Raw genomic sequence first — 25,009 nt, forward strand, 5'->3', positions numbered from 1 at the left:
GCACGAACCAGAATACTAAAGAATATTCATCCATCACTGGGAAATCATGAACAAAACAAAGTTGTTAAAAGACTCTACAAAATATACACTGAACTGCATTACTACAGATTGGTCTACTAATTTTATCCCTGGAAAGAATAAATCAATAGCAACAATAACTAAAATGAACAGCTTAAGTAGGCTGCCTCCATCACGCCTAACAACTTAACAAGCATGAAGTACAGAGGTCTGAGGAACATTGCACGATCCATTTCGCGGCACCCACTAGAAAACCATGAACATGGGAGCTATAATACGGGCAACTATTTTTCCAATATTCTCTCTCCCACTAGGTGCCTAAATGTTTTGGATTAACTTGCATTAAAAAGATAAACATTAATTATTTTCCACGCTCACCTCCTGGAACGCACATAGCTGTCTTCGCGGCGATGCCGCCGGTCCCGCTCACTGCTGCTTGAACGGGATCTGCTCCTCCTCCTCTTGTGCTTTCGGCTCCTGTAACGCTCACGATAGCTGCCTCTGCTTCCACGCTCCGAAGAACGGTACCTTCTTGAATGTGGCATCTGTAAACGAAGATTACTCAGTCAAAGGGTAGATAACGGAAAAGCCAATATCTGCTCATAGCCACAGAAAACATCAAACATGTGAACGTGTTCCTAGCAGAACGCCTCAACCAAATTCTCCAAGCATTGAAACTATCTAGTGCCCCAGAGCAAGAGAACAACCTAATAGCAGGTTTGCACAGTGATAGTATGTCTGCCCAATCACAAATACACTGCCTCACATGACACTACGTTTAGAAGGTAAGTACCAGCTAAAAAACGATCCAAGAACAGAACTGGGTAGACTGATAGGGGTGAATAAAGACAGTTGTACATATTTTATAGAAGCTATACTGAACAGTAAGCTAAATGTGATTAATCACAGCTTACAATGATTGGGATTCCAACAGCAATTTTTCCAAGAGAATGTTCGAGTATAGTCTGCCATCATGGATATTTCCCCAAACTAACTGATTAATAGTTTTCAATGTAGTACCAATACTTTTATAAGCAGTTTTCAGTCACTAGAACGGTTCAGGTCATGCTTCAGAGTTCAAGATAAGACTAATAGGGACATGGACAAGAGGGTGGGGAAGGAGGAGCAGCCAACGATTCAAACCTTATAAAGAGCAAGTAAAAAGCTTTTTGTTCTGCCACAAATCAATCCACAAAAATACAGAAACAAGTACACAAACATACAATTAATGATCTATTTTAATTGAAACAAAATGGAGAAAAAAATATCGAACTTAATTAGAATTTAAAATCTTTTTTAAATGTCGTTTCATTTCTATAGGACAAAGCATTACACTAGACTATCATACCAAATTTTAAAAAAAAATGTTTTGCTGCTATTGTCTGATCCTTTGTGTCCGTCTATACCAGTGCTTTAATTCAGGTTACTAATGCTACGCACTATATTGTTTGCATTGCTTGCAACCCTCTGCCAAATCAAGGTAAGGGCACAATCCAATTTTAGATTCCCACACATTTACAGTAAGTTTTTAATGTTTGAATCTGCTAATATTTCGATTTTAGGTCTCGCCTAGCGTTGCAGTGCATGCGCTCATCACTCAGAGACCTCTTGTAATCGAGGAGATTTTGGCAGTGGAAGCTCCGCCCATCCTTCCTATTGGGCGGTGTCATCCTTTTTGGTAAACGCTGGTCTCCGATTGAAAGTGAGGCTTTTTGGTAACTGCCCTATTTCCTTTAGTTAGCCACCGCCCATTCAGACTTGATCGTGTACTGGCAGCGTTAGACGGTCTCCTTTAATTACTGGGTAAGCACTTGGTTTCTTCTTCCCTCGGTCTCTCTGAGCAGATGGAGATCTGCAGAGACACAGCTACTAGCGCCACCTTTATGCACTACATGCTTCTAATTACTTTCAACATCCTGCACTTACTTAAAGCAGATTTGTAATCCCAATCCAACCCTGTCCATGCCCCTTTTACTCTCGCCATCTCCTACCACTCTGTCTCTTCTGCTCCCACTCCCCTCCTCCCCGGACTACTCCTGGCTCCGGAAAATGAAACTGAAAGAGAAGGCGTGTCTCTCCTCCCTCCCCGGCTCTGCCTGCCATGGGTTTCCCCTTCAGCCATCAAACACCGCAAAGCCCAGGAGCTGGTGAGCAGAGGTGCTGTAGATGCCCCGGGACAGGAGCTAGTGAGCTGCGAGGCACTGTGCATACCACAGGGTAGACTCTGCCTCTACCCTTTATACCCTGGGGGTTCATAGTGCACTGTCACTTACGTGCTCTCTGCTCACCGTCCGTGTTCGCCCCCCCACTGTACTCCGTACCTCTTCTACCCTTTGGGTCTCTTCCAACCCTCCTCTCTGCCCTGCGGTTCGCTGTCTCTACCATTTATACCCTCTGTGTTCCCTGTGCACTGTCCCTTCACGTGCTCTCTGCCTCCCGCACTTTCCGTCACATTCACCTTCATGCTGCCCTAGGTTTCTGCTTATTTTCCTTCCTGCTTTCTGCCCGACCCCTCTCTGGCACCAGCGGCACGGTGCGCATTTTTCTCATCCTCGGAGTTTGACCCTCAGCAATAGAGAGAACAAACACTTGATGCAATAGGTCTCAAATTTATGAGAGTTTGAGCTATTGACATTTCAAATGAAAATTCCTTTTATTTAGGTTTTAAAAATGAAAAAAATAAAAGGCATTGTCATTTGCAATGTCAATAGCTCAAACTTGCATAAATGCCAGACCTATTGCATTGCAAATGCTGGTTTTAAAAAGTCACAGGTCATGCTTTTCAAGCCAGCAACCCTTCAAGGTCTATAGTTTTATTTTATAGGCGTTTGCTGCCACGTCTCAAGAATGTTTGTTTGCTAATAGGCCAGATTGCTCACAGCCCTAGCAACTTTTCACAAGCCAGTAAGAAAGTCACATGCAATAAAATATGAATAAAATATTAATTTAGTTTTCAGCAAACAAAAAGTATACAAGTACTGAAAAAGTTAAATGCACTAACTATTAAAATTGCACACAAATAATCTAATTCAGCTTGTTCCCTATAGGGATTGCTTTATTTCTTTGCAAATGAAAATTCAACTGCAAGAACCAGGTATTCAAGGGCTGGCTCCTAACTTCCATGCCTGCAGAATTTCAAGAATGGTAAAGAGCCACCAACCATGGCCAGAACTAAGGAAGGAACGCAATCTGTTAACCTTCAGAAAAAAGTTAAAAACTGTTTTGTTTAAGCAAGCATGGAGCAGCCACTAGGTGCACCGCCAAGATCAAGTAACATGCTGAGCCCCACTAGGTAATTTGGACAATCAGCGCTTAGAGACCCCGGTGGTTATAACGCGCTATACAAATTAAATAAATAAATAAATAAATAAATAAATGTCAAATTCTTTGCTTACCACCTGAGCAAGTAAAAAGGTCAAATGGAGGAGGGGGGGGGGGTGGGGGGGGGGGGGGGGGAAGGACGGACACTTAAGGGCTCCTGATCTGAACCCATGTACAATTATCCTGCAGATGGCAGCGCAACCATCTTCCTGCCCGGAAACGTAGACACCTCTCCCGGCATCGCTACAGTGCTTTGTCAGTGCTCCGAATGCTGGGCCGCAGGCTACGATCAACTGAGAACTCTGCGGCCTGAGGAGCACCTACCATCCCTGGGCCCCAGTAAGAGGGAGAGCACTTGCGAGCACAGTGAAGCAGGGTCTCTGCCCGCCTTTTACACTGCTCACCCGGCTGCTTGCTGGGCACCCTGACCAATAGAAGCTGCGGTTTTTAGGCGTGAGAGCGGGGTTTACATTATTGATTACGGGTAAGAAATACACCCCACTCTATTTAAACACTAGTGTGGATTGCAGTGGTGGTTGGTGCTTTCACTTCTCACCCAATCACTGCTCCAGATGCTCACCCCGTTGTCAGATGTTTGAATGCTTTTACCCCCTTATTGTTTTGTCCCCTAACCGAATACAGAAGGGAACAACCTGATGGTGACACTGTGGGTCATTTGCTTGGTCTCTTCTGGCTTACTACGATGAGGCCAGTATATGGTTGTTACACATCGTTTGCTGAGCGCTATTTTTTTTTTTGCCTCTCAACACCAGAAGGGGTCAAAGAAGGGCAGAATTCTCATACTACTCCTCAGTACATAGGCTCCACACTTTGAAGACCTCATAGGGTATCAAGCAAATGCTGACCAAGGAGATATTTTAATGGGTTAACTAAAATGTGAAGAAATTTTAATGCTTAAAAATTCAGTGAGTATCCTCATTTAATCCTGGTCTCAATTGAAGTTAGAAAAACTACAACCTCTATCAAAATAATTAAAAATATATATTTTTGTGAACTACAGTATTTCATCATGTGTATTTTTTGATGAGAACTTGTTTCTATATTTTTTGTGTATTGTTTGTGTATTGTTTTGTAGTTCAAATCGCTTTCAGTATTGACTCAGTGGGGGTCCCGTATTCCAATAACGATTTAGTGGAGGTCCCAAGTTCCAGCAATGATTAGGTGGGGGTCCACAGAAGTCAAAAGGTTAAGATCCACTGGGACAGACTGTAGGGAGTATGTCACACATCAACACACAGAAGGGTATAGAACAGTATGGCCCTTCGCACAGAGACATCAAGAACCCCCTTTGGGGCAATAAAATCACCATCAGGCGAGATAACCACCCAAGCCGCCATTAATGAGGTATTTGTGATAGTACGCCACACTATATGCCCCACAGACACAATTGATGCTACCTTGCGCTCCAATGTAGACAAGACTCACATTCCGAGATTAGACCCCTGCTGAGGTTCACCCTGGACAAGCCCCTTATGATAGGGGCTGTGCGAGCAACAATGCATCAGATGATGCACAGTAAAACCCCAGGCGCTGATTAGCTCCTAACAGAGTTCTATAAGACATTGAGCACAACTGCCTCCCAAGCTACCTCAAATATATGAAGAGGTCAGAGAGACGGGAATCTAACCCCAGGCTCTAAGAGAAACGCGGATAACTGAACTTTCTAAATCTGTTCGGGATCTCCTAAATGTGAGCTTCTATTTTTCACGCTCGTTATTAAACACTGATTGCAAAATACTCAGGAATGTGCTAGCTAATGATTTACCCAGATAATCGGCACCCGAGTCACCCAGACCAAAAGGATTGGTACAGGGAAGGAATACACCCTTCAACATCAGGCGGCTCTCCTCTATAACGGAAGCTGCTCCACGGGATGGCACACCACTGGAGGCTATGTCCCTAGACATAGAGAAAGCCTTAGACTATGTTGGTTGGCCATACCTGATGGGGGTACTAGAGAGAATGGGATTTGGCCCAGGGATTACACAGTGGAGTAGACTCCTGTACACAGTGACCAGAATGGATATTTGATACTTTTAAATACACCACACTGACTAAGTCTAATTCTGGGGAACCCGACTAAAGAGGTGGACAGCACCAGGCAGAAAAGTGGTCACACTACTGTAAAATGTGCTGCTGGGCGGCCGAGTTAATGGGTACTCTGCCACGAGGAATAAGTGGAACATATTAGGGGGTGGGGACCTAACAGACAAGCAGAGAGCAGGTTAAGACGGTGTCCAAAAACAAGACTTAAGTACACACACTTTAACTACATGCACAAAGTATACCTAAACCGGCCTGAACTAGTTGTATGTTCTTGGATGCCAGGCCATGCCCCAGGTGCAACTCTTTGGAAGCTGACTTTCCGCATACGGTTTTGGCCTGTCCGGAGGTCGCGTGCTTTTGGGAGGCTATAGTGGCGACCTTGGATGAGCTGTGATCATTTACAAGCCAACATTGTAAGCTCAAAAAATGCTTTCCCGTCAAACAGCATTTATACCTCTAATCACATATGGTTTATTCTATTCCTAATATAGACTACTTATGTCCAAACGAATCCTATATCTGGCATGTTATACTAAGTTCCACATCTGATCAAACATTAAAGGTGTCATTTGGTTCATGATCTCACAGTAGGCTTCGCACTCAAGGAGACACAGAGAAACACTATAGAATACCTACTGTGGGCGATTGTGATGTGTAGCACTGGATTTTTCTCCACACTTGATGTCCCTTCAACATACACATGCACACATATACACAGGCCTGCCTATAATTTACCTATTATAGTCTAGTTGTGACATCTCTAAGCACCTATAACGAAATGCCGCAGATGCTCAACTGTAATCATTTATCAGAGTTGAGACATACCGGCTGCTAGGCCAGAAAACAAGGTGAAAGGCATGTCATACAACATAAATATAGCTACACTTTAAAGTACAAAAATAAGAAGTGGGTTTTCAGTTTACTAATCTGTTTAAAAAAAACAAAGCGATCAGCCCAAATCATATTTATGGCAACATGTTTCATGTTAGAGCACTTGAGGAAATGTGGAATCTGTGCATATTTCGATATATGAGGTACAGCATTTTTTTTTTATTATTAAGATTTGACTTTCGTTTAACTGGTATCGGTATTGTTTTGCAACATAATGCAACTAAATGCCTTGTGGAGTTTAATTTTGCATACGACTTGGGGGTGTCGAGAAGAGGGAGCAACATGCAATGGCCATACATAATAGAGAGTAACGAATGGTGCCTTCGGCTGAACTATCCGCAGTTAATGGCACCTATAGAAGGCACTTGGATTGTCACGTTCAGAGCTGGAATGTTAATCAGAATGATGGCCCTCACAGGCTATAACTTCTGTTGTAGACTTGGCAGTGAGAATCCCATGCCTGCCAGGTATCAGGCAGTCCCTAAAATTTGCCCGATATTCTGGATAGGAGCAAGCTGATGAACGCTCCCTCGAACACTGTATCCAACGACAGTAAAAAGCGACTCCCAATTGCGAGCTACTTTTAGCAAATACAAGTCCCTTCTGGCAAGTGAACTTTAGCTGGAAAGGAACAGATGTTTTGTTCCTTCAGAAAGCGAATGAGCAATAAATATGCCATTAAATCGTTGTGGATCCGAGTGGGGTAGATTGATTCATTGAAAATAAACATTTGTAGAGCCGGCAAATCACTCATGAGGGTGTCGAGGAGCTGGAGAGGTTGACTGCTTATTGGTGGGTTGTTAATTTGAACAGTTCTCTACTGAATTGTTGGAGCGACTTTGCTGCTCCGAGGTGTATGGGAAAGGTTGTTCCATGCCTAGGCTGGAAGGTGCAAGAAGGAGCATCCTCCACTGTTGGTTTGGTGGATCCGTCGGGTGACTGAAAGGGAAACAGATCGAAAGTGCCTGGTCAGTTGGTTGAAGGTGAGGCATTTGCTCATGTAAAATGGTCAATCGTGGGACAGGGCCATGCAAGCGTGGGTTAGCATCTTGAACAGGGAGCCAGTGTCGTTTCTTGAGGTGTGGTGTGAGGAGAGTACTTCTGAGGAGGTCGGGGAGGAGTCTTGCTGCTGAGTTTTGTATTGTCTGGAGTCTCTTCAGGAGGTGTACCGTGATTCCTATGTAGAGGATTTCCGTAATCCAGTCTTCTGGTGAAGAGGGCCTGCATGATGGTCTTTCTGGTGTCGACTAGAGCCACCAGAAGAGCTTACAGAGCATGCAAAGGGTGATGCAGAGGTTTGGGGCATGGTCTATTGGGGAGGGCAGAGTTCTGCAGGCCACCATGCATTGTTCCAAGTTGAGGTGTTCCCAAAAAATAAAAAGACTTCTGTCTTGTCCATGTTGAGTTTGAGGCAGTTGTCCTTTATCCATTCAGCGACGTTCATCATGCATCTGCAGACGCTGGCACTGCTGGTGGATTGGTCTACGGACTGAGAGCGGAGGAGCTGGGTGCCAGTGTAGATGTAGAATCCGTGCAATAGGGCTGAGGGAGCTCGATGGGCCACGCCAAGATGATATTCTTGAACCCTGAGGGAGACTGATCCTCTGAGTTCTACCAGTGAGGTATGAAGCAATCCATTTGAGGGCGTCTTCCCTGGATCTCAATGAGGTGGAGGCTGTTATCAGGGTGTGATGGGAGACTGTCAAACATGACTGACCGGTCCAAGAGTATGAGTGATGCGGTTGCTAAGCAACGTTGGCAGTCATATAGAGTGCTAGTCTTGCTTGTTAAAAGCATGCTGATTGAAAGCACACTGATACCTGCGGGTAAAGTTTGCGCCACATAAAAGTGAAAACTAATACAGGCCAACCTTCGCACCTGATCTCCTTTTCATCGCCCCCACCTCCCCTCTGCTGCTATTGATGTTGCGTTGAGCACTGTGGCACCTCGGCCCCCATTCTGACGCGCGCCACTGTCCCGCCATACGCCGCCTCATCCCGTACTTATTTTACCGAAACCTTTGTTATCCTTAATTGCGAGCCCCCCTCCCCTCCCGCATCAGGACAAAGACGGAAGTGGATCTGTTCCATTGTCAGCTACGCAATGTCCTTTTGCCCGAGTGAGCCAAGAGACCTCCAGCCCTCAGCCAGCGCCGCCATACCAGCTACAAGACCCTGCATTCCTCGCATGCCCCCCACCCCCCCTTGCACCTATACTGCCCCGAACACAAACAACTACATTGTTAACAATTTTCTAGTTATAAACACAGCATTCTCATTCTACTTTAACAGGCTAGAACTGAAAGTACTGTTTGGTGTTAGTTGTGCTTCTTAAACGGATAGGGTGCCTCCTTCGGTTACATATTCACTGCACAGATGAATACATTAAAGCACAAAACAGGACTCGGTAGGTGGCCCAGGACTTTTTCTAAACAATGAATGATGTTAACGACCTCCAACAAATGGGATTTTGAAACTAAATACTATCATGGAAAAGCTTTCCACATGGCGAGACTTTCTTCGAGGGTGGTCTGCCTCCAAACCAATTCTGCACAGTTTTTAAAGAATTCCAGACACCGTTTGCAGGATTTATAACCACACTCCTCGTCTACAATGGGTTGCTACAAACAGGAAGAAAGGAACAAAGCTAATATCCCTTTAAATAAGGTTCAGATTATGAAAATAAGCAGCGGTTTAACTGAAGTACAGTGCCCATCACTATCCGTTGAAATCTTAGTAAGTTAATAACCAATGTTAAAAAGTGAACGTAGAAGTTAATACTGAAACTAGCTAGTCGACAATATCTTGCCTAGGTTTTCCGGTTATGCACTACTGTCTCATTAATAGGCAGAACAGTAAAGCCAACTGAGAAGAAAATAAAGTGCGAGCATGGCAACAGCATTCTTTGCACTTCAAGCAGACAAACGCGCAAAGTGCTTCTACGGTGGTCGATACTGAATGTTAAACACGAATGCAGCTCAATGGAGCAGCCTTAAATGGGACACGCGCATGTGTTCTCTCGTTCTACACAGCACTACACAGAAGCAGCAGCTATCTCAAACCGTGTATTTTTCCGTGGAACGTGCTAATCGAATAATTGTCAATAGCCGTGCTCTTCAATGCACCCTAAACAACGCAGAGGGGTGTGTAAAACAGGGATGTAAACGACATCTTATGAGTCGCTGTGTAAATAAGAGCAGATAAGAGCCACCAAATGCATAGAAATAGACATATAAAGCTCGTCGCAAACCCATACAGGAACAAGGCGCTGGAGCACAGGAAGTCCAGCGAGGGCCAGCAGTCCAGGAGCAGCGGCCTACGGCCAGGCACGAGCGCAGCAGCCGCCGGAGACGGCGAGCGTCCACTGGCGTCACCATCATCATGGGGCTGTGGCGTGCGGCAGAGACGTCGCTGTGAGCGTGCACATCGGCAGCTTCGACACAGACTCACGCGCCCGACCCAATCCCATGCGCGTCTCTCCCTCTCCCATTGACGATGCTGGGCGCGTGGCCAGCTCTTGTCTCCACTCATTGTCAGCTGAGCCGACAGCTATAGTCCTCGCAGCAAGAGAGCGCTTTCGCTAATGCGAGACCTAAAAAGCCAAGACTAGAATCTAGGCAACAGTACTTATAGGTGTGGGTCATGCAGTCACAATGCAGTATAACATTTTTTCCCTACAGCCATCCATGAAGTTCAGACAAGGGCGGCATTTTGCATGTATTAAAATGCCAAAAGGGAAAACTGGTCAACTAACAAAACAAGATTACAGACAGGTCATTACTGGTGGGTGTAGTCACAGGGCGTAGAATTGAATCTAACAGTTGAGTGACTGGCACACTTAGTTTGAACAACCGGGTTCATTGGAAGGCGCCTTTAAGTCGCACAAATCAACGGTTAAAAAGTGTCCAGTCTGAGCTTTTACGTCAGACCATTCTTCATTCATAAATACTTTATTTCGGCCAAAGGCCATAAAAAGTTTCACAACAAAACAAAATATTCAATTGTCTATACTCTTCTATGCTGGAAACGTGTTGAACAACCAGTTAATATAGTCTAAAAATTCATTAATCAGTGTACATGATCTTCAACAAAATAATCATTGGTCTCAATACATTGCTTAAGGTGGAAACAGACGTAAGCTGGTCACTAAGTACTCCAATACATCTCTCTAATGTATTAAAATCAGTTAAAACTATGTATATACAAATAAAAATTACAGCTAAAATGAATATAGTTCAAGGTGCATATTTCAGGTAGAGTTGCAAAGTCACAGCTTTAGCCCCATTTTACCTCTTAAAAACATCTAGATATGGCAAAAATGACATACGGTGCAGTACTAACTGTCAGCACCCTTAAAGCATCTTGATGCTTCCTGAATCCCAATGTATTGCACAACTGACGAATCCATTTCCTCCTTGCCTTAACATATGCTGGACAGAGAAAAGGATGTGCAATGTGTTTTCAATGGACCTTAAAAGTACATAAAGAGCAAGTACGATCTCCCTGCGTCCCCCAATTTGCAGCATAACTCTAAATCTGCAGCATACCCTAGTTTTAAGTAAAAGATTCTTGCCAAGTGAGGATGCACATGGTCAAGAAATTCTTCGAAATTTGGTTTAGGTTTTACATTGAGGAATTTAGTTGTAACCCTCCCAAATTCGGGTCACAATGGAATGCATTGAAGATATGCATCCTGTTCCTTTCAATACATCTTTGCAACTTGGTGTTAAGTTATGTGGCTCAATCCAATATGAGCGAAAACCTAGTTCTATAAACCATTTCTCGACAAATCTAAGCCAAGGAAAAGTGAAACATCGGTCAATGGCTAGGAATTCTTTTACACCTTCTCTGTATACCGCTAATTCCGGTGTTCTCCATAGTCGTATCCAGTATAACAGCAGTCGCAGTTTGCAGGGAGTTGATAGAGGTAGCCCCATCAGCTTCCTCGCAAACTTGTTTTCCCCATTTGTTAGTTGTTTCGTTTCACCAATACCCCAAAATTCTGGTCCATACAAAGCTGCTGCCTGCGCCTTACATTTATATAACTCTAGGGCTGGTGTCAAGTGTTTGCTTGAGGACAAACTATACTTTTTGAGGGTAGCCCCTGCGCAAGCACTAGTTTACCTGCGGTTTCCATGTTAGCTTCGAATCAAGTAGTATACCCAAGTAGGTGAAGTTTGGGACAAGTTCTAATTTTTGATTGTTCACCTTCAAGTTATTTCTAAAACCCTTGTGGGGATTTATGGCCATGTAGTTAGTTTTGCCAACATTTATTCCCAGGCCTTTTTAATCGCAAAATGTATTGAAATCATCCATTAAGTTTTGCAAGCCCCTGGGGAGTCTGTGAAATTAGGATGGTTTTGTCTGCAAATAACACTGGAACCAAGTTCCCACTCAACTTAGGGGGGTCATTTTCAGATTACTGTAAGTATCAGACGTAGAGCGAGAACAGGGTGGGAGGAAGTACGCATCCCTGTCTCACTACTCTATTGGGACTGGTTCCGTGAGCTCTACATTCGTGCCCCAAACAACTAGTTGTCACACTGACGCACAAAAGCCGAAGCACATGGCACAAAGCCCATACTTTATGGGAAATAAATGTATACACTTCATATTTTGCAGACCGGATTAGAAGGGAAATTAATTGATACACTTCATAATCTGCAAACAGGATTAGAAGATTGAAGAAAAGGCATGCGGTTGGTATTATCAGCATACAGAATATAAATCTCCCAAAGCTGGGGGGTTCCAAGAATGAAATTGAATCAGTAGTTCATGGCATTTGACAATTACCACAATGAAATCAATGCGGTCAAATTCGGACCAGAAAGAAAATAAGTAAGGTTTATTGCTCTAACAAAAAGCCAAGACAAGAATCTAGACAACAGTACTTATAGGTGTGGGTCATGCAGTCACAATGCAATAGAACATTTTTTCCCTACAGCCATCTATGAAGTTCAGACAAGTGCGGTATTTTGCATGTATCGAAATGCCAAAAGGTAAAACTAGTCAACTAACAAAACAAGATTACAGACAGAATACTGTGACTTTAACATTCAACATGCTAGAGACACAAGGCAATTACTGGTGAGTGTAGTCACAGGGTGTAGAATTTAATCTAACAGTTGAGTCACTGGCCCACTTAGTTGAAACAACCGGGTTCATTGGAAGGCACTTTTAAGTAGCATAAATCAACATTTAAAAGGCGTCTAGTCTGAGGCTTTAACCTCAGACCACTTAACCCTAAGGCCATACACCTTATACAAAGTGTCAAGCGTGACATTCAACCCTAGAAGTGAATTTATTTATTTATTTTGAAGCTTGTAGAGCGCACAGCTACCTCCGAAGGAAGTGTCCCGGCGCTAAGATTACTGAATTGTCCCCAGGGCAAGAAAACAGAGACAGATCTCATATAGGGTTCTGACCCAGCCAGGTCCTACTGCTTAGTGAACAGCCAAGTCTTGAGTTTACGGCGAAAAACAGGCTCAGCTTCGCAGAACCTGAGGTCAAGAGGGAGGCTGTTCCAGAGCTTGGCGGCAGTGATGGTAAAAGATCTGCCGCCAGTCCGAGAGAGCTTAAATCTGGGCACTATCAACAGGCGCAGGTTGTTAGATCTAAGATGTTTGGCTGATACCGAGATTTTAAGACGCTTTTTCAGATATGACGGGCCAGTATCATGGATAGCCCGGAATGTCAAAGTCAAAATCTTGAATTCAATGCGTCGTAATATTGGAAGCCAATGAAGTTTTTCTCGAAAGGCTCTGACTGAGGTGCGGGCAGGAATATTGCCAATGAGCCGAGCGGCTGCATTTTGCACAATTTGCAGGCGGTCAACAAGGAAAAGTGGGGCACCTGAGTAAAGACTGTTGGCGTAGTCCAAGTGGGAGGTAATGAGAGCATGGACCACAGTTTTACGTGCTGATTGAGGGAGAAAAGGGAGGATTTTCTTTATCATGCGTAGTTTGGAAAAGCAAGCTCCGACCACTTTATTAACTTGAGCCTTACCAGACAGGGCATTATCAAAAGTGTAGCCCAAATTACGGGCTGCCTGTACTGGGGGAGGGTTCAAAATAGTAGGCCACCATAAGATAGATGGGGGGGGGGATTTTTTGCTGAAGAAAAGGACCTCCGTTTTATCGGTGTTCAGGGCAAGATGATTGGTGGACATCCAGGAGCAGATGTTGCCAAGGCAATTCCTAAAGTTTGCGAAAAGGGAGTCAGAGTGGTCTCGAAAGGAAAAGATAAGCTGAGTATCATCAGCATACGAGACCACCCTGACACCCCAAGACTCGATTACCTTGGCTAGGGGGGCCACATAAGCGTTAAACAATAGAGGGCTTAGGGCGGAGCCCTGGGGAACTCCGCACAAGAGGGGTTTGTCCTCAGATTCAAAAGGGTGCATGGTGACCCTTTGGAGGCGACTGGTAAGAAAAGAAGTGATCCAGGCAAGCACTGTCCCACCAATCCCCAGCTGTTGTAGGCGGGTGATAAGTATTTTGTGGGAGACAGTATCAAAAGCAGCGGATAGGTCGAGGAGGACCAACATGGCCTCCTCGCCCCTATCCACTGATTCCCTGATGATTTCAGAGACCTCAATCAGCGCAGTCTCAGTGCTATATCCGGTCCTAAAGCCGGACTGAGAATCGTGTAGCAACTGGTTCGACTCTAAGTAAAGTGCCATTTGTTTTTGTACCACTTTCTCCAAAATCTTGGCAGGCTTTGGCAAAAGTGAAATAGGTCGGTAATTACAAAAAAGTGAAGGGTCGGCACCAGGTTTCTTCAATAAAGGGACAAGCCTAGCCTGCTTCCAAACTGAGGGGAATTGGCCGCCTGACAGGGAGGCATTCCAGATGGAAAGGTAAGGATTCAGTAGGATTGGGGCAAGCGTGCCCATAACTTTGGCCGGGACTGGGTCCAGGGGGGAGCCAGACTTGACATTGCGTAGTAAGGCTAACGCAAGGTCTGAAGTCAGCTCACTAAAAGAGTCAAAAGAACAGTGGGGGGGACCAAGGTGATCATCAGCATGATCAGATGTAGATACTGCAAAGGAGGAAGACAGTTTGATTATCTTCTCTTGAAAGAAGTCAGATAATCCGTTGCAGAGATCTTGAGTGGGAGTGGAAAGGGTTTTAGAAGCAGGGGGATGTACAAAATCTTTTACAATAGAAAAAAGAGTTTTTGAGGAGTTCTGTGCCTGCTGAATAAGATTGGAAAAGTGGGCTTTCATTGAGGCGCGTTTGAGTTTGTGGAATTTATTCAGGGCCGATTTGTAGGCTAATTTGGCTGAGGGGTTGTAGTTCAGTCTCCATTTGCGTTCTAGCTGCTTACACCTACTCTTCTCCTCTCGCAACCGTGGAGAGAACCAGGGAGCAGAGGGACGGGATCTGTGGGAAGTGACAGGAGCCATGGGGGAGACCAAGTCAAGCGCCTCAGAGAGCGAGGTGTTAAGTCTCACCGTTTCAGAATTAAGGTCATATTGCGGATTGAGGTGAAAATGAAAAAGATCTACCATAGAGTCACAGGTAATTTTGGTCCATTTACGTCCTTTAGCTGGCATGAGGGGGCTAGGGGAGGGGTGAGAGGGAACAGAAAAAGAAAAAGGGATAAGAAAATGATCGGTCCACGTCAGAGGGGTAGGGGGGAGAGTGGAGAGGGAGGGGAGATTTGAGAAAATAAGGTCAAGTGTATGGCCTGCTAAATGGGTTGGGCCTATCACTAATTGGGGCAGGGTGAGTCCTTGAAGGGTTTCAAGCAGAGAGGAAGCCAGTGTACAGGAGGGCTTATCAATATGGATATTAAAATCGCCTAGAACTGTAAAGTGGGGATGTTTGAGAGAGAAGTCAGCGATAGTATGCAGCAAGGTAGTAAGGGAGGAAGCGGTCACATTCGGGGGGTTATAGACTAATATGCCTGCGCAGATGGTACCAGCAGGATCCATAATAGTGAAATGGGCGGCTTCAATAGGGCCCAGATTGGAAATTTTCGTAAGACTAGTTTTGAGATGCGCTTTAGCAATAATCGCAATCCCTCCACCGGTCTTAAAGTTTTCACGGTTAATGGCAGTGAGGCTGTAACCGGGGGGAGTGGCTAAAGTAATGTCTGGTTTAGAGGAGTCTTTTAACCAGGTTTCAGTGAGAAACAACAGGTCCCACTTGTAAGTATCAAGTGACAACCAGACGTCATGGGCATGAGCAGGAAGAGATCTGCAGTTGACTAGAGCGGCATTAAAAATGGTGAGTGGCTGATCAATAATGGTTGGGCGAAGGAGCGGAGTTTTAGATACCATCGGTAAAGAAAAATTGCAGTAAGGGCAGGAGTAAGCCGTAGCATCAAGATTCGTGGTATTGCAGCAAGAGACAGAGACGCAAATAGCAGGGCGAAGGTTCAACAGTTGATCCGAGGACCAGCGGATAATTGGGGTACCTGGAGCAGGGGTTCTGGCGCTAGGCGCGAGTCCGGCGCGGACGGGCGCAGACGGGCTTGCCTTAGGCGCGCCTTCGGCGCGCCCGCTGCGCCCGCCCGCTGCGCGGACGGGAAGGACCCTTCCTTATATCCATAACTGGCAGAGGGTGGGAGGAGGGTGGGAGGCGTCCAGGAGCTGGAACGCTACCCTGCCTCCCCCCAAGATGGCGGCTCCGTTTTACCCAGCCGGCGAGAGCGCTGTGCTCGGCTGCACCGGTAAGGGGAAAGAAGATCGGGACCCCTGTGACGACTCGATCTCGTCAAAGCAAGCAGGTGGTCAGTGTCCACTAATAAAATCTAGCGGTTAAAATATGTACAGTTTTTAAGAGCAGCCGGTCAGCGTGACTGCATGCGGTATTAAAATCACCAAACACACAATTATAGGCATAAAGTTCATACACTCTCACACAGAATAAGTTCAGGTTTTAAGCACAGATAAATGCCCCCGGCTTCCGCCTCAGGGGAAAACAAGTAATCTAAGGAGAAGGGTTACCAAGACTCCTTATGTAGTGAGGGAGGGCGGGAGGCGTCCAGGAGCTGGAACGCTACCCTGCCTCCCCCCAAGATGGCGGCTCCGTTTTACCCAGCCGGCGAGAGCGCTGTGCTCGGCTGCACCGGTAAGGGGAAAGAAGATCGGGACCCCTGTGACGACTCGATCTCGTCAAAGCAAGCAGGTGGTCAGTGTCCACTAATAAAATCTAGCGGTTAAAATATGTACAGTTTTTAAGAGCAGCCGGTCAGCGTGACTGCATGCGGTATTAAAATCACCAAACACACAATTATAGGCATAAAGTTCATACACTCTCACACAGAATGGCAAGAGCATCTTCATAGTCTCTGTGCTGACAGGGTAAGTGAAGCTGGATTCCTCCAGGTCGGTGGCCGTGATCGCTGGAGCAAAAAGAAAGGCCACGATATATTACTGCAGAAATTAGGTCACTCAACTAAAACTTCACAGACTGCTTTCTGCGATCCACCACTAAGGAGATACCAGCAAAACTAGGCTTATCAAAGGTGTCCAGTGTAACAGTAGTTTCTGATTCCTCAAAAAGGTGGCAATTGCCTCTTTTTGGGGAAGAGCAGGCATGGGGTCAAAGGTTAAGCAAAATCCAGGCATAGCACCATAGGTTTCCACTGTAGAAGAGGTGGTTAATCCGTCAAACATGTCTGGAGTAGAACAGGGAATGGTTTCTAACCATGTGCGATTTTCCCAGAGACTATTTTGTTGTCAGAAACAGTAAGATTTGTAAGACAAAATTCTGTCCTGCGTTCATTTCCAGCTGCACGGTGTAGCATCATTTTTTTCTGTGCATGCTCTGTACCCAGTTCTAGCATCCTTCAAACTGCCTTCCAGGCCCCACAATTCGGTTGGAGTGCTGGATTGGACATGGATAGAGGTCATGTGCAGGTTCCAGCTAAATAGATTTTTTCATACATTTTAGAGAAGTTTCTGTCCCAATTAAACATGTATTTAAGATTAGCAATGGTCAGATGTCTAGAAGCGCATTTTCAAACCTATGGAGATCAGACATATGGTCTGATCTCTCATTAGGTTTGAAATTGCAAGTCGTGCACTCACGCAAGTCTTGAACTGTTTTGTATCTTTATAGGGGCCATATCTATTTTTTATTTGACGAGTTTTATAATGCACGGGCATGACCAATCTGGGTATCAGAGCACCGAACAAATAGACAAGTTATACATATAAAGTAAGAGGCAATCAGTTATAAGAAAAGAAAAAAATGCAGACAAGCCATCAGGCAGGGGGATTCTTGATCCAATATTGTCAACATGAGAGTCATCCAGAAGCATTGATTGGGGTTGTTAATGGAGATTTGTTCATCAGAAACCTTTTCATTTCTATTTTGAAGGCAGTTGAGGGTTTAGTTCAGATTGTGGGTGACAGTGGGTTCCATATTATAGGGGCTAAGCCAGAGAATGATTAGTGGTATTGTCTTTTTGTTGCGCTTCTGCAGTTTCAGCAATGAGGAATTGGCGCTTAGAAATGACTGCACCCTGACTTTTCCAGATTATTGGCCAGGTAAATGTGGTTAAGGGCCTTATGGGTCATGCAAACTATTTTAGGCTCGTATTTGAAGCCGGAGGCGGATCTGGTTCTCCCGCGGCAGCTTCTTACACTCCTTCCCACCGGCTTCCCTATGGACCCCCGAGACATCTATACGGTCTTTACCTCGTGCTGGACTTGGATCAGATTGCGCAGACTTTTGGGGCTAGATCTTTTGGGGCTAGATCTTTTGTATTCCCCAGCCTTACCCTTGCCTGACTCCTCCCTTCTTCCGATCACAGGGAAAACCTTGGTCGAGCGCACTTTGGTGAAATTCAACATACGCACCCCTCTGTGACTTGTTCCCAGACAGACATGTATTCTCACTGACAAAGGAGGCTCGATTTGGTGAACGCTCCTTTATGGACACAGTCAGCCTCACCCGTATACGCTCTGCTTTGAGAGCCAGGTTTCCTTCCTTTCCTGTGGTCCCGGTTGAGACCCCTCCCCTCACTTTGTTGATTCAGAACCCAGATGGTGCACACCTGATTTCCAAATTGTATAAACAGTGTGGGACACTTTAGACCAATAGATGACTCAAAACTTTGTACTGCTTGGGACTTGGGAGGACCGATCTCAGTGGGAACATTGCTGTAGGGCCACGAATGACGTCTCTTTGAACAGTCGACATAAGTTACTTCAGTTTAAATTCCTTCGCCGGATGTATTTCACTCTGGACCACGCACACAGAATTGACAATTCCAGGCCACACCACTGTCGGAAATGTTTGGCCCCCTTTGCTGATTTTGCGCACTTAACCTGGACCTGCCCTAAAATACACCAGTATTGGCTGGAAGTCCACTCCACCTTGGGAGATATATTCTCCATGCTACTCCTTCTTACACCAGAGATTGCATTACTGGGTTATGTGGTGAACTTTCCTAAGAAGGTTCGCAGGTTGGCTGCACTTGGCTTCCTTTAGGCCAAACGGGAGATTGCATCGCTGTGGGGCAGTAAATACGCCCCTACGCTTCGCTCCTGGTTAAATAGCCTAGCGTTCTGTAATGTGAACTGCGAGGAATTTGGTACTTTACTCCCCAACTCTCCCAGACCAATCGACATTTGGGGCCCATATAGGGATTACATCTCCCGGCGCCAGTTAGCGTGCGATTCTCAGGTACAAGCCGGCCTTACCCCTACCGGCGTGGGATAGATTTCTACAGACGCCAGACATGAGATGTGGAGGAATGGATTATAACATATAGGCACTGTCTTTTGTATTTGTCCCTGGTTGTGTATATTGTCCTAGGCTACGTCACAAGATTTCTATATTTATTTTGTGTATCACATTATTTTTGTCAGTAATTATGTATCGCATTGCCTTTGATCAGTATGTTATGTATTTCTGTTTAATTTCTTGTGTTACTCAGACCTTCCACGAATGTTAAGTCATATCATTACATAGTATTTTTATTCTGATTTCTTCTCTTGGGAAATAAAGTTTTTTTTAAAAAAAACTATTTTCAGCTGGATCCTTGCTTCAAGCAGGAGTCAGTTTAATAGTTTTAGGCCTGGACTGATATGATCAAATTTTCTAGATCCTGTGATTAGTCTAGCTGCTGAGTTCAGCAAGCGTCTTAATGGTGCTAGCCAAAGAAGGTGACGTTGAAAACAATAGCCGAGAAAAGAGTCCTCTCCTTGGGTATTTCAATCTTCATCCTTATTTATAGGCATCCTTAGAGGATTTCCAGATTGATTTCCTGACTCAAATCTGAACAAGCATTGGTAATGCATCGGTTTCGCCTACGTAATGAATAAAGAGTTATTTTCATCAATCATCGTCCAGGAGAAGGAAAGAGCTCACTGACATAACAGTCACTGGAGTGGAGAGTGTGGTGCAGCGGCCAGAGCTGCTGACGCTAGAGCTGGGGATCCCAGTTGGAGTCTCGACAGTGCCACGAAACATCCTGCGATTCTATGCAAACCACTTACTCTCGCTGCGTGATAAATTGTTATATAAATATGCCCAAGTAAAAGGCAAAACTTTATGGAAAATATAGCTAAACCAAAGCAGATGTTAACAGTACTTCGGCGGCGGGAAACTGATAAGAGAAACAGACTAAGACAAGCACTGTAAGTGCAGTAAAATATTCTACAGCCAATAGAAATCGAGGAAAGGTAAGTGACACGCACAGGAACAAATGAGAAGCCAGTAAAGCGAGGAGGCGGGACGCAAGTCCCTTTTAAGTCTATATTAAAAACAATAGATTTCTCAAGCACAGCACAAGCACTGGGCAGGCGAAACCTAAAAACGACAGAAGCCGTTCAGCAGCAGAGATGATGAACAGCAACGGTAGTAAGGTCATGTCACACAAATAACTAATTTTTTCTACAAGTAGTGATTTCAGTTAAGCCAGGTTATCTGGTGTTTTTCCAAATGCAGTACCGAATTTAACACATCTTTCCAACTGCACCTTCGTGAGATTAAACGGCTTCAAACATAATAAAACATGTTAACTTTACAATGCGATTTACCTTTACCAACGTATTTTCATGATGCATGCGACACATTTTCTAGTTTATGTACAAAAGCAAGAAACGTGGAAAACGAATGTAGAACATTTTTAAAGAGGAATTTTTGTTTACTGGACAGAAGCTCCAGGAAAGCAAATCAGTCGATTCATAAAACTCTAAGTCACTTGCACAGCGTTAATATTCTTCAAATTGATAGCTAACTTCAAAGTAAGCCTAGGAAATGCAAAAGATTTGATTTCTGAGTAGAGAAATTTTAAGCAAATGTTAATGCCCCTGACTAACTTGTTCTTAGCACACACACTTGTTATCTAAATTAAGAATGTGAAAAACTAAAACGTACAGTTTAATCTGTCTCGCGGTAATGTAGACATTTTAGAACTATCGATTCTCTAACAAGATCGGAGTGTCTGATTGTGTGCCTATATTAAATAGTCAACTTTTCGTCAATATTTTGTATCACCTTCGGTTCTAGTAAACTGAAGAAAAAGTTAAATCTTGTAACGCTCATGAGCTTGATGCTCAGACACTGTGGGGAACATATAAAAAGACTAACATCAGAACTTTCCGAGGGGAGAGGGCCGGATGCCATTATTGAAAATAATCAATTTACGTATTTATGGTTCAAAGCCTGTAGAGACTTGTAAATACCATTGCTCAACGTCAAATTTAAGTTGCGATGGTCAGCTTTTGCGTTTTAAAGGAGAACACCTCCGATATGACAAGCTAAGTATTGACCATTTCATTTTTTTATGGTCACATTTCAAAGTTGCAATTCATTAGAGGTTTGTGAGTACGTTCATATAAATGGTTGACTGAATGGTCATCTCCGGTGAAGTCCTATTTTAGAAGACTTCTGGATAATTCAAAAGTAATGGTGATGCGAGTTAGCACGAACCAGATTGGATATAATAGTAAAAATAAATGAAGCTTCTAAATCATTTGTGTACAGTTGACAAATGTATGTCAATAAACATGAAAGGCGTGATGTAATTTGACAGAGGACCACTCTGCTGGTTACAGATTCGTTTTACCATGCATAGATACCATGTTTGACGTACGAAACATCAAGAAAAGATTGAACTTATTTTTCGTTCTCAGTGTAGGCTTATATATCATTAATCAATCGACCTCTCCCTAATATATTTTCTCCCCATTCTACCATTATAGGTCGCGTTCTCCGACTATTAATTTTAGTAGTGATAGCGGTTGCTTTGACCTATGATGTACCTACTTAAGCCAATACTGTCCTCTCACATAGCTGCAAAATCATTCCCCCATTTAACAGTACTGCACTTGATTTGTTTATCTTCCCGCCATTCCACTGCACTAATGTCAACAATCTTAAGCCATTATTAGAAGATCCCGCCTTTCCGCTCTGTATCGCCACATAGCATTAACAGATTACCATCTCTCCTATATCATGGTCTAGCATTCCCCCCAAGCAGTTCTCCATCCCTCCGGTTTCCTCCTCTGCACTAAGACACTCTACATTCGTTCATCCTTCAACGTCTCTCTGCCTTCTCCCGTCCGCCATTTTGTCTGCGCGCGGCCTCTCCTGGACTTACCGTCTTCGCAGCGAGCCCGGTCCGCTTATCCCAAAGGAAGTCCGTCTTGGCGGATGCGTCAGCGGAGCCGAGACCCCGTGGAGCGGTCCGTCCGCTGAATCTGCCTGTAACTCGCCTCCTGATACCGCTGGGACGCGCAAACTCCCAACCTGCCTGCCGATACCGTCGACAGTCTCTGAGTATAACGTGCGCGCTCCCGTCTCCCAGGCACCACAGTACTAACCCTGCGTCATTACGTGAAACAATCAACAACGGCCCTATGCGTTCCCGACGTCGTGCACGTCAAGGCTCACCAGCAGGGGTTCATCGATGCATGAAACTGAGCCTGGCCGTGCGCGTTCCCAAATTGACGTCTTCAAAACATAATTCATACGTCGAATGTCTTGGGGCGGCCATCTTGGAGTCGGGCGTTATAATACTGGTTTATTCAACATTTTCTGTTACAGTTCTGCGCTTTTCAATTTAGTACGTTAGCATACATGCCATCAATTAAGAACTGTAAAGTGGGAGATTTCAAAATACAAATCCGGAAAATGTATTTCCCCCAACGACTTCTTTCGAAGCAGATGCAATAATAAGCAGCCATTTTTGGCTTTAAAAATCAGGAGTCTCCAGGCTGAGTGGGCGTGTGTGATTTAGAGAGCTTTATTCCTGACTGATATTCTACATGCACTATGACTTGTTTTAAGTCAATACATAGGAAGTTTGTAGTATCCTGCATTTATATTGTAAGGTATTGTACCACCCCTGCTCAGCCATTGCCTGTGCTCTGACTCATTAGAATGTTGGAGTCTGATGATGCCTCAGAATGCTGGGACTGAGAGAGGTGAAGTGACAGTTGGTCATGGGCTGAGCAGCTGACAGGCAGCTCCTGGTGGGGCTCTGAAGTACTACATACCTACTTGATGTTCTGAACTTTACTACATGTTATCCTCATGAATAAAACATCCTGAATTACAACCTTCCTCGGTGGACCTTCATCACTACAAAGTTACATAAGTCAATGAAGGTTTCCCAGCTCTGCCAATTTCACCATGTACGAAGATGTGAGAATTGTTCTTAGTGTGCCTATGTTTGACCTTTCATTATCTTGTGCGTGATACTGTGAGTGACACATTATCGGAACTGGGACAAAGTATTTAGATCAGAAGTGACAAGCTATATCTTAAAAATGATCTAATTTTGTGCAATGTATTACCCTGAAATTGCCCCAAAATATCAGTGATGTTTTAATTGTTATTTATTTATAACGTTTTATATAGCGCAAACAAGATCCCGAAGGATATCAGAGCGCTTTACAAAAGGATGGAAGGAAAGTAATAAATGCAATATTGACATCAAGTAGGAATAACAAACAAGAATATTTTGAAAGTTTTATATAGCGCGAACAAGATCTTTGCAGATAACAGAGCGCTTTACAAAGGCAAGGGGTAAGTGATAGAATAATCACATGATTACAAGACAAAGGGGTCAAAGGCGAGTAATACAATCAACATGCACTAAGCGGGCTAAGAGGGGGCACACAATACTTATTGGCGCATTCCTTTATCCTCTTCTTTTTTTGTTTGCAAAATCCCCTCACTGACATGTTGAAACAAACATGCATGAATATCTACTGTGTGCGCTACTGCCATGAGCGCCAGGTACCAATGGTTCGGTTAAAAGTGAATGTGTTAGCATATGGAAAAGGCGATATGGTATGTAGATTGGGAAATGCAGTGTAGTAGCGTGAACAGGGAGTAGCACACAACGATTTACCCGTAAATGCCTTCTGGAAAAACATATATACCTCACTGTATATTGTAAATCTACCTCTGTAACACATTGTTGATTTGCACAGTGTTCTTATTGTGTTGTTTTGTAAATATCTGGATTATGTCTCAGATACTCCTGTATTTTTATGCAATACATGAAAAGGAAAAATAAGAAAAGACCAATAAAGATATTTAAACAAAAAAATATAGTATCTCAAGGGAAACAGTGTTGAAAGCGTCACTTCAATCAAGAAGGATTAAGGCCGTAGAGTTTCCCTCATCAAGACTGTTACGAATTTCCTCCATAACTGCCAATAAGGCAGATTTGATGCTGTGGCGAGATCTAAAGCCGTTTTGAGAAGGGTCCAGAATTTCAGTATATTCGATAAACTCTGCGAGGATAGTATTTACATGCCACTCCACCGCCTTGGCCAGGAATGGAAGTTGTGATATGGGAAGGTAATTACCCGGCTCAGAAGGCTCCAGAGACGGCTTCTTCAGAAGAGGTATTACTTTGGCATGCTTCCAAGCGGAAGGTAAGGATGCTGAGGTCAGATATAAATTGATCAATTTCCTACCCACTGGTGAAATGAGGGTATGAAACTGGCAAAATTGATCAGGTTTCAGCGGATGTGCTGGAGAGCCTGATTTAAATTTCTGACAGAGAGACTCGAACTCAACAGGAGACAGTGGAGGAAAAGAGGACAATATTTATTCCGCAGTGAGTCCACTATCCCAATGCTTTTCTACATGGACAGTGTTGGCAATCACCAGAGGGAGACTGTTATAAATATTTGTCACACTGATTGTTAGAAGTGACAGAAGAATCGGCCTTCCGACTGGAACTCTTCATGGTCTTAAGAAGGGTAAAAATTGTTTTGGAGGGATTGTTACTCTCCGAGATTTTATCAGCAATATACTCAGCTTTTTGTGGTATGACTTGACAGATGCACAGTATATGTTTTAGCTTCACCATCGTAGGTACGCCTCCAGGCTCGCTCAAGTTGTTTACAATGTTTTTTTGCTTCAATCAAGGATTCATGTAACCAAGGATTGGACTGCCCACATTTTTTGCACTCAGTTTAGAAGGGATGCAACTATCCAAGACTTGAGTCAGCCAATCCCGGAAGAGCGTATTGGGGCATCTATAGTGGGTGGTAACTGAGGCTTGTGCCTTAGCAATAGATCAAAAAAATGATTTGTATCTCATTTATGCCAAGGCCGTTTTAAAACTGGCGACGGGCAGTTCTGTACTAGCTTTCACTGACAATGCAGGGAAACCGAAATAAGAAAATGATCTGTCCAGGCCATGGGAGTCGGGATAACACCTTAATCTCACCTAGGTTGGAAAATATGGGATCTGACAGATGGCAGGCTACATGTGTGCTGTTC

The 25,009-nt window shown here is 44.2% G+C and overlaps 1 protein-coding gene across 1 annotated transcript in view; it reads right to left on the reverse strand.

Moving 5' to 3' along the window:
- The window catches only part of CLK2 (CDC like kinase 2), a 56,904-nt gene extending 34,708 nt beyond the window's left edge, over positions 1–22,196 (reverse strand). The window contains exons 1-2 of the mRNA XM_086947397.1: positions 21,864–22,196; positions 397–563 (exon numbers count right to left, since the gene is read on the reverse strand). Coding sequence (XP_086803523.1) covers positions 397–563 — 167 coding nt within the window. The 5' untranslated portion in view covers positions 21,864–22,196. The remainder of the gene's footprint in view (positions 1–396; positions 564–21,863) is intronic.
- Positions 22,197–25,009: the final 2,813 nt, after the last annotated feature.

The sequence above is a fragment of the Lissotriton vulgaris genome, chromosome 12 (genome assembly GCF_964263255.1).
Source record: "Lissotriton vulgaris chromosome 12, aLisVul1.2, whole genome shotgun sequence".
NCBI lineage: Eukaryota > Metazoa > Chordata > Amphibia > Caudata > Salamandridae > Lissotriton > Lissotriton vulgaris.